Raw genomic sequence first — 10,337 nt, forward strand, 5'->3', positions numbered from 1 at the left:
CAAAGAAAAAAAGATGAATTTGACTTCATCAAAATTTTAAAACTTCGTGTTTCAAAAGATACTGTCATCAAAATACCAATGGCATTTTTTACAGGACTAGAACAAATAATTTTAAAATTTGTGTGGAAACACAAAAGACCCCAAATAGCCAAAAAAATCTTGAGAAAGAAGAACAGAGCTGGAGGAATTATGCTCTCTGACTTCAGACTATACTACAAAGCTACAGTAATCAAAAGAGTATGGTACTAGCACAAAACAGACACATTGATCAATGTAACAGAATAGAGAGCCCAGAAAAAAACCCACACACTTATGGTCAATTAACCAATGACAAAGGCGGCAAGAATATACAATGGAGAAAAGACAGTCTCTTCAATAAGTGGTGCTGGGAAAACTGGACAGCTACTTGTAAAAGAATGAAATTAGCACATTCTCTAACACCATACACAAAAATAAACTCAAAATGGATTAAAGGTTGGATACTATAACACTCCTAGAGGAAAACATAGGCATAACACTCTTGGACATAAATCACAGCAATATTTTTCTGGATCCTTCTGCTAAAGCAAAGGAAATAAAAACAAAAATAAACAAATGGGACCTAATCAAACTTAAAAGCTTTTGTACAGCAAAGGAAACCATTGACAAAATGAAAAGACAACCTACTGAATGGGAGAAAATATTTGCAAATGATATGACCAATAAGGAGTTAATATCCAACATATATAAACAGCTCATACAACTCAACATCGAAAAAACAGACAACCAAATTAAAAACTAGGCAGAAGACCTGAATAGACATTTTTCCAAAGAGGAAATGCAGATGGCCAACAGGCACATGAAAAGATGCTCAACATCGCGCTAATCATCAGGGAAATGCAAATCAAAACCACAATGAGGGGCTTCCCTGGTGGCGCAGTGGTTGAGAGTCCACCTGCCGATGCAGGGGACACGGGTTCATGCCCCGGTCCGGGAAGATCCCACATGCTGCGGAGCGGCTGGGCCTGTGAGCCATGGCCGCTGAGCCTGCGCATCCGGAGCCTGTGCTCCGCAGCGGGAGAGGCCACAACAGTGAGAGGCCCGCGTACCGCAAAAAAAAAAAAAAAAAAAAACACAATGAGCTATCACCTCACACCTGTCAGAATGGCTATCACGAAAAAGAACACAGATAACAAATGTTGGGGAGGTTGTGGAGAAAAGGGAACCTTCCTACACTGTTGGTGGGAATATAAATTGGTGCAGGGCTTCCCTGATGGTGCAGTGGTTAAGAATCCGCCTGCCAATGCAGGGGACATGGGTTCGAGCCCTGGTCTGGGAAGATCCCACATGCCGCGGAGTAACTAAGCCCGTGCACCACAACTACTGAGCCTGTGTGCCACAACTAATGAAGTCCACGTGCCCTAGAGCCCACGCTCCACAACAACAGTAGCCACCGCAATGAGAAACCCGCGCACCGCAACAAAGAGTAGCCCCCGCTCACTGCAAGTAAAGCCCATGCGCAGCAACAAAGACCCAATGCAGCCAATTAATACATTTAAAATAAATAAATAAATAAACAAACAAATAAATAAATTGGTGCAGTCACTGTGGAAAACAGTATGGAGGTTTCTCAAAAATAGAGTTTTGTAGAAATGTAGAAAATGTAGAAAACATTATATATTAGGTTTGTAGATTAGGTTTGTAGGTTTGTATATTAGGTGTATGTTAGGTTTGTAGGTTTGTATATTAAGTTTGTAGGTTTGTAGAAATGTAGAAAACAGTATGGAGGTTTCTCTAAAAATAGAACTACCATGTGACCCAGCAATTCCACTCCTGGGTATATAACCAAAAAAAGCAAAAACACGAATTCGAAAAGATACATGCACTCCAATGTTCATAGCAGCATTGTTTACAATTGCCAAGGTATGGAAGCAACCTAAGTGTCCATCAACAGATGAATGGATAAAGAATATGTGATACACACACACACACACACACACACACACACACGCACACACACACTGGAATACCACTCAGCCATAAAAAGAAGAAAATTTTACCATATGCAGCAACATGGATGGACTTGGCATTATGCTAAGTGAAATAAGTCACACAGAGAAAGACAAATACTGTATGATATCACTTAGATGTGGAATCTAAAAAATACAACAAACTAGTGAATAAAACCAAAAAAAAGCAGACTCACAGATATAGAGAACAAGCTAGTGGTTACCTGTGGGGAGAGGGAAGGTGGGAGGGGCAATATAGGGGTAGAGGGGAAAAAAAGAGGTTATTATGGGATTTTATGAAATCATGTGTGTGAAACTTTTGAAATTTGTAAAGCACTATAGAATTTAAAGGATTTTTCATTCAATAAAAAATAATTTTTAAAAATTAAATTAAATTAAAAAAAAGAAAAAGGGGAAATATTAGAAAAAAAGAGAAACTATCAAAGTCTGGGAGGTGCTTCAGAGATACCTTTGTCTCCTAGGTGTCTCAGCAGACTTCCCTGACTAGTTGCTAGCTGTGTGATCCCCTAGAGACCCTAGGACACTGTAGCCATATGAGAACACAAAGATGGAGGTCACTTGCAGAGGCCAACTGGCCACCCAGAGGGTCAGAAGGCAACAGCTCTTTCATGTGGTCACTGTGCCCCACAACCAACACTCAAATTGTCAGTGTTCTGCTGCATCTCCAGCTTCATTTTTCTACATTTCCAAATTGACCATTTCAAGCTGCCACTCTTTTTTATATAAATAATAGTGTGTTCTTGGCAATAATCAAGCCCTGCTCTTCTTGCTTTTCATACATTAACAGTTTTATAGCGTCAACAAAAAAGTATTCAGCATGCCCTATACTAGGCACTGTCTGAGAGATACTCTAAAGTGACAAGATACGGAAACAATCTAAATACCCATCAGTGGGTGAATGGATAAAAAAAGATGTGGCATATACACACAATGGACTGTTATTCAGCCATAAGAAAGGAGGACATTCTGCCATTTGCGACAATAGGGATGGAACTGGAGCACATTATGCTAAGTGAGATAAGTCAGACAGAGAAAGAAAAATACTGTATGGTCTCACTTATATGTGGAATCTAAAAAAGTCAAACATAAAAAAACAGAGAGTCAAATGGTGGTTACCAAGGGGTGGGGGTAGGGTATGAAAAGTGACGTTGTTTAAGGGTACCAACTTGCAAGGAGTAGCAAATATGCCGTAGTGCTCTAATGCCCGCTGTAGTGAACACAGAGAACAATATTGTACTATACTTAGGTGATGTGAGCTACAACGGCAGTTATATTACAATATATAAATCTATCAAAGTAACACATTGTACACCTTAAATTTACACCATGTTGTATGTCAAATATATTCAATTTTTAAATAATTAATTTTTTTAAGTTTGCAAATATTTATGTTGATGTCTGTCTCCCTAGCTACTTGGGAGCTTGAGACTGGATGGTCATTATTCTTGGCTGCTTGAGTACACCCCAGCTTTGCTTTCAGTCTCATTCCTTATGTGCTGATTTTATTAGGCTTCCCTCGGGGTTCTAGGAGTGCCTTGGTATGGCTGCTATACACCCCTTACAGACATAATTTTGCTTTTTTTTTTTTTACAGGCATAATTTTGTGTACAAAACTACCTAGTAATAAGAGTGTGAGCAGCTATTATGCGTGTCTTATGTGCAGTGACATATGAAGTGTGTTCTAAGTGCATTATTTCATTTGATCTTTAAAACAATCCTATGCAGTAGATATTACTAATGTCTCCATTACACAGATGAGGAAACTGGAGCAGAGAGAGGCCAAGTAACTTTTCCCAGAGTCACACAGTCAGAGTCAAGACTCTGACCCAAGTCTGTCAAACTAGAGAAGGTACGTGCTTAACCATGATGCCAGATATTGCCTCCTTACAATATTCATCTGATGCTCAGTCCAGCCTGAATTATCAAAAAGAAATCAAAATATGCCTGGTGCCTTTCATGTAAGAAATGAAAATTATGTTATACTTTTTTAGAAAGATTTGTATCCAAAGTGGCTAAAAATTAATGGAGTAAGCATTAGTTATCAGAAAAATCCACTTATGTGAAATGACTCATTCTCCAACAATGCCAGACCCAGGAGGTGTTCCTTTCTTTCTTTTTTTTAAATTTATTTATTTATTTATTTTTGACTGTGTTGGGTCTTCGTTGCTACGCACGGGCTTTCTCTAGTTGCAGAGAGCGGGGGCTACTCTTCATTGCAGTGCGCGGGCTTCTCATTGCAGTGGCTTCTCTTGTTGCGGAGCATGGGCTCTAGGCGCACGGGCTTCAGTAGTTGCGGCTCACGGGCTCAGTAGTTGTCGCTCGCGGGCTCTAGAGCGCAGGCTCAGTAGTTGTGGAGCACGGGCTTAGTTTCTCCACGGCATGTGGGGTCTTCCTGGACCAGGGCTCGAACCCGTGTCCCCTGCATTTGCAGGCGGATTCTTAACCACTGCGCCACCTGGGAAGTCCCCCAGGAGGTGTTTCTGTATCATCTAGTATTCTTAGAACCACAAATAAGCTCGGTATACCTTCTGACAGCTTCAGAGTGCATAAATCACTGGCAACCTCACCATGTTTTTATTTATCAAATAAAAAAGAAAATACCATGATCTGCTCATAGCGGACATGATTCCATAAGGGATATAGAGTAGGTTATACCTACCTCAAAAGCCATACACACTCATGTGCCCATGCACAAACACACACACACACAGAGTGCTAAAATTTGGCAATAGGGAAATCCGGAATAAAATATTCAGAGACAAGCATAGCTTGATGCTATGGCTAACTTAAGGGAAAATTCTGAAGGAAGCAAAATTTATCTGGGGCAAAGGTACTTGTACTACTACTAATAATAGCTAACACTTGGAGAAGACTTACTATGTAACACGCACTCTTCCGGGACACATTCATTGAAATCTCACACCAATCCTATGAGACAGGAGCTGCTATTCTTCCCATTTTACAGGTGGGGAGACTGAGGCAGAGAGGCATAGTAAAGTAATATGCCCAACGTCATAAACCTACTAGTGGGAGAAAACTGAGATTTGAACCTGAGCCGTCTAATGTCCGAATCCAGGCTCAAACCACTACTAATGCTTCTCCACAAGTAATACTACTAATGCACATCTACACTTCTTATGTCCTTGATCCTGTGCTGAGCATTCTACATACATTACTTCATAGATCTTTGGAGGTTGGAGGTCTTAGCTCTAAATTATTATGCAGTATCTCATTTGATCCTTACCACAACCCCATAAGGTAGCTATTATTGTGTCCATTTTACAGATAGAAACACTGAGGCACAGAGACATTAAATAATTTGACATGCAGGCGAAAGTATCACCTCCTTTTCAGCAACACTCCCTATACTTACTGTAAGGATCCACATAACATAAAAGAATGCAACGTAATTTAATTTACAATTTCTACCTCAGGGCCAGGTTCTTTCAAAGCCTCTGTTCTAAAGTGTTAGTGGGAAAAAGTGACAATAAGTTTTCCACTCTTCCCAACTCAGGGGGATTACAGTAACCCTCTGCAGCAGCCAGTGGCCTGCTTTGGGCTCCACTTAAGTAGGGACTCACACCATACAAGCTCTGGCACCGGAAGCCTGCTTTCAGGGCTTGGGTGCTATTTTTCAAAGGTACCATATTTTGGTTTTGTTTTGTTTTTAATTGAAGTATAGTTGCTTTACAATGTTGTGTTAATTTCTGCTGTACAGCAAAGTGATTCAGTTATACATATCCATACATTCTTTTTCATATTCTTTTCCATTATGGTTTATCACAGGATATGGAATATAGTCCTCTGTGCTATACAGTAGGATAAAAGGTACCATATTTTGCTCTCTTTTTCTTTTCTTTTTTTCTTTTTTTTTTTTGGTGGCATGCAGGATATTAGTTCCCTGACCAAGGATCGAAACCTTTCACCCTGCAGGGGAAGCGCAGAGTCTCAACAACTGGACCACCAGGGAAGTCCAGAAGGTACATATTTTGAATTTTTATTTTGTTTTGTTTTGGAATTGGTTTCTGGAAAAGACAAACTAGCAAGCCACGACTGGGGACCACCAATCTTAACCATGGCTTCCATAAAATGCTTCCTCTGTTTCACAGTGAAAATAAACCAAGTACTTTTACTACAACACCATCTTCATTAGCAGAGTGAAAAACGATGACCACGAGGAAGGCAACCTGGGTGGGCTTACCTCCACTTGAAGGGCTGCACATCCTTTCAGGAAGTCATTGATGTTGTTGGTGCAGTCAGCTTCAGTTTGGGGCTCCAGACAGTACTAGGGAAACAGAGTCAAATGTCACTTGGAGACTGTCATCACATGTGGGTCACATCATTACATCGCTCACTGATAAGTAGATAAGGTAGGCTTTTTAAGGCGGGGCCAACATTGCTGTCAATCCAGGAAGAGAAATTAACCACTGAAGGAAGTGATGCAAAAATCTAAACGGTCGGTCTTGTTTCAAATGTCACGAAACCCTTAGTCCCAAGCCGTCTCTACTTACAAACTTTTTCTCATGCTTTCTGCCAAAGTGTAGTAATAGCAAATTAGAGAGACCCTGAAAGTTTTCTGATCCTGGTTCCTGCTTTCAACCTATTACCACCCTCCCTCCTCCTCATGATAATTTATTAAAAAGTATATTTTCCCCTTCACTGTTCTCCACATTTGATCACATTTCTCAACATTTTCCCACCATTTTATCACTGGTTTTCAAGTTTGAGAAATTATAAGCAAAAGAATTGTACTCAGCATCACATTCCCTGCTGACCTTAAGAAAATAATAGTAGGGCTCCACCTTTAAACTTACTTAAAGTGCCCACTTTTTTTTTGTTTTTTTTTTGGCCGCGTCAGGTCTTAGCTGCAGCATGAGGAATCTTTAGTTACGGCATGTGGGATCTGGTTCCCCGACCAGGGATTGAACCCAGGCCCCCTGCATTGGGAGCGTGGAGTCTTAACCGCTGGACCACCAGGGAAGTCCCAGTGCCCACTTTTTAAATCACATCCTCGTGACCATGGGTTTCCAACATTCACAATTTTGGATTTTTAAAAGAGAGTAAGGTTAGTTTCACTTTGAACACACGTTGCATTTGAAACATATATTTGGTTTCTATTGTTTTAAACAGAATGTGTTGTAACATTTTGGATTATTTCTCCTGGTTGCTAAATAGCCTTTCTTTCTTTCAATGGATATTTTATTTCTTTGTGAAGAAAATCTACACTGAATTTAGTCATACCGTCAATAAACACCATCTGTATCTCTTATAAATCATCCCATTTTTCCTCAGACTCACATGCACCCCAAGTTCAAAACATGTCCTCAGTACACAGGGAGGTATAACATGCATCTCTATGACAGAGCAAGCTCGTGACATGGGTGTTCTCCTTGTCCCTCGCACCAGTGGTGTAACAGGTTTTTACTGTACTAATCTTCGGTGGCCAATTACTAAAGGATAACATTTCATTTTCCGACTTTTTCCAACTACAAAAACAGAAAGAAAGTCGAAGTCTTAGAAAGAGATTAAAGTAGGAGCGTCCCGTGACCCAGGCAATCGAAAATCTCCAGAGTGACATTATTGCTGCTCTCTTGTGGTAAGCAACCCCAAAGATACTGCAAATTTCCCTTACCTTTTCTATAGAGCCAGGCCTAAGTCTGTTGATCAGTTTGCATAGCACTACCCCATTTTTCAGCGAGGACTTCAAGAACTCCTCCGGATCACAGATGGTCTTTTTGGGGGAATCTAATACTCCCAAAGATATAAGCCATGTCACGATGCGTTCTTCTGGATTCATTACTGAGGACTGTACACTCCGAACAGCTCTCTGGGGCAGCTGCAAGGACTAAGCCACATCCGCGATTGCATCTGCTGTTGTCTTCCTTTTTACGAGTTCTCTTCTCGTGCTTGCAGCGCAAAGCTCTAAAAGAACTTTTCTTAGACAACGGTGGAAGCCACTCCAATTATGGGATTTGAAAACCACAGAGCTCACACTCAGACATGTGGAAATAGAATGAATGGGGGGAAAGAGTCCTGGATAACACTGGGTTTCTTTTTCAAAATCTGCAAAACAAATTCATTGGGATTAAAAAAGAAGAAGAAGAAATACATACACACACACACACACACACACACACACACACACACAAACCAACGGGTGCAAGGAGCTGTAAAGGAAGGAAGTGAGGAGGCTGCCGGGGAGGGAGGAGAGAGAAGGAAGCGAGTGCTCTGGGAAAACAGAGGTGAGCCAGCACTTCAGGGGACCTTAGAAATGAGATACTCATGGGCCAGTCTGGGAAGAAGCTGTCAATATATAGTCTAGCCCCAGTGAAAATCTGGTTTCTGTCAAGAGGAAGATGCCAACTGGCTCTTAGCTCAGACAGATCTGAGCCTCGTGGGGAGCTGTGCTGGCACAACAGGGCTCAAAGAAGGTAGGCTGGGAAATTCTTCCAAGAAATGGCCACATGTCCTCACACTGTCTCACCGAGATGATATGTCACAATCATGCCTTGCAAAACATGTTGAGTGGCACAGTGACAACATGCCAAGCAGAGGAAGATTGTGCCTGCCGTCAGCCATCACTGTGTATAAGCACAAGCTAGAAGAATGGCATTTTACTTTGCAGCCAAAAAGCTATGTTGAGGGAAATAGACTAAGGATAACATCTGACATCCTGTTTACTTGCATTCTTGAGTGATTCTTTTTCTGGACCTGGCTCCACTACACAATCCAGCTGCAGTACCCTTAGCAAAGGCTCAGACACAGTCACATCAACGGGTAAAAAGCACTTGAAAACAGAGCTTTTGAGAACAAAAGAACACTTGTCCTCTGTCTACACTACAGTCTAGAAAGTTGATGTTTCCCCAACAAGAAACACTGCCTTAAAAATCCTGCTCTGGGAAAAAACTGGTCTATAACAAGAGACCTGAACTATTCTTAAACATCTTCATAACAAGTTAAAATAGTCATATTATTGGGAAAGGCATGATAAGGCCAACAGTATAGCCTCATCTGGGCAAATGCGTGGTACTCAGCATTACCACCCTCTCCTAGTGAATGGGATCCTGCTAAGCTTCAGAATCTTTTCAACACAGTTTTAGGCATCTACTACCAAATAACCAGCTTAGATAATCCTGCTGCCTGTTTTCAAGGCTTCCCCTTCTTACCCTGTAGTAACACTTACCAGACTTTACTATTATCACTTGTCGATCTGTCTCCTCCACCAGAATGTACCCTCCCCTAGAGGAGGGGTCTTGTCTGCCTTAATGAACACTGTCCCTAGCAGAGTGCCTGGTACACAGTAGATGTTTTAATGGCTTAAAACAAACATGTTTTCCTTGCTAATGATTTTTATACTTTTACTGAGATATAATTGACATAATGAATTGCACATATTTAAGTTGTATGATTTAATGAATTTTGACACATGTATACATCCCGTGATACAATCACACACACACACACAATTCAGATAAATCTTTCCATCATCCCCAAAAAGTGTTCTTGTGCCCTTTCAACCCCATCTTCCCTCCCTTCCCCCAAAATCCCAGACAACGAACAATCCCCTTTCAATCCCTATAGATTAGTTTGCATTTTCTGGAACCTTATATAGAACTTTCTTTTGTCTGGCTTCTTGCACTTAACATCATCACTTTGAGATTTATTCATGTTGTTGTGTCTATCAATAGTTCTACAAGAAAGATTTGACCTCCAAATATTTGGTTTGATATAATTATATTTATGAACAAAATAGGTATAGTCAATCAGAAGTTATAATTGACTTTTGACCAATGACCCAATCTATGTAATGGAAATAAAACCAAAATCCATGTGTTGATCAATAAAATTCTTAAATCTGACCTGCTTAAACATATTTTGATATGTCATTTGGCCAGTTTTCATGACTGCTCATCAAAATTGTACTCTATAGACAAACAAATCTGGCAGTATTATTGAGGTATCACTTACATTTTTTGGTGAAGAACAAAACCTGAGTAATTTCAGGAACCCAGTTCAGTCCAAAATAGGCTTGAGCCCACTGGGGTCATCAGGGTGAAAATCCGCCTCATTTTAGACACTGGCTATAGTAAATTACTGTAAATAATAATCAGAAAGGCAACTCCACCTCCTCAAGGCAGAAGAAACAGTTCTACTAGTATAAAGATTGGAAGTTAGGGTTGGTATGGTCAAATGTCAAGAAAGCAAGGCATTCCAGGACAGTAGCAAGCATACGGGTGAAATGACTAACCATGGAACACAGGGAAATGGAAAGGAGTTGATGAACTGGGGGAACAGAGTGGGGGGTTGAAAGACTGGAGATCACAGTGG

The 10,337-nt window shown here is 40.6% G+C and overlaps 1 protein-coding gene across 7 annotated transcripts in view; it reads right to left on the reverse strand.

The window, feature by feature from the left end:
* ARHGEF6 (Rac/Cdc42 guanine nucleotide exchange factor 6) overlaps window positions 1–8,120 on the reverse strand; it is a 123,814-nt gene extending 115,694 nt beyond the window's left edge. The window contains exons 1-2 of one of the 7 annotated variants that reach the window (XM_033403656.2): window positions 7,642–8,120; window positions 6,211–6,294 (exon numbers count right to left, since the gene is read on the reverse strand). In XM_033403656.2, the coding sequence (XP_033259547.1) occupies window positions 6,211–6,294; window positions 7,642–7,806 (249 nt within the window). In that variant the 5' untranslated portion in view covers window positions 7,807–8,120. The remainder of the gene's footprint in view (window positions 1–6,210; window positions 6,295–7,641) is intronic. The other 6 variants (XM_033403655.2, XM_033403657.2, XM_049705186.1 and 3 more) reach the window with 6 other exon arrangements.
* Between the last annotated feature and the right edge of the window lie 2,217 nt (window positions 8,121–10,337).

This window comes from Orcinus orca, chromosome X, assembly GCF_937001465.1.
Source record: "Orcinus orca chromosome X, mOrcOrc1.1, whole genome shotgun sequence".
Taxonomy (NCBI): Eukaryota; Metazoa; Chordata; class Mammalia; order Artiodactyla; family Delphinidae; genus Orcinus; species Orcinus orca.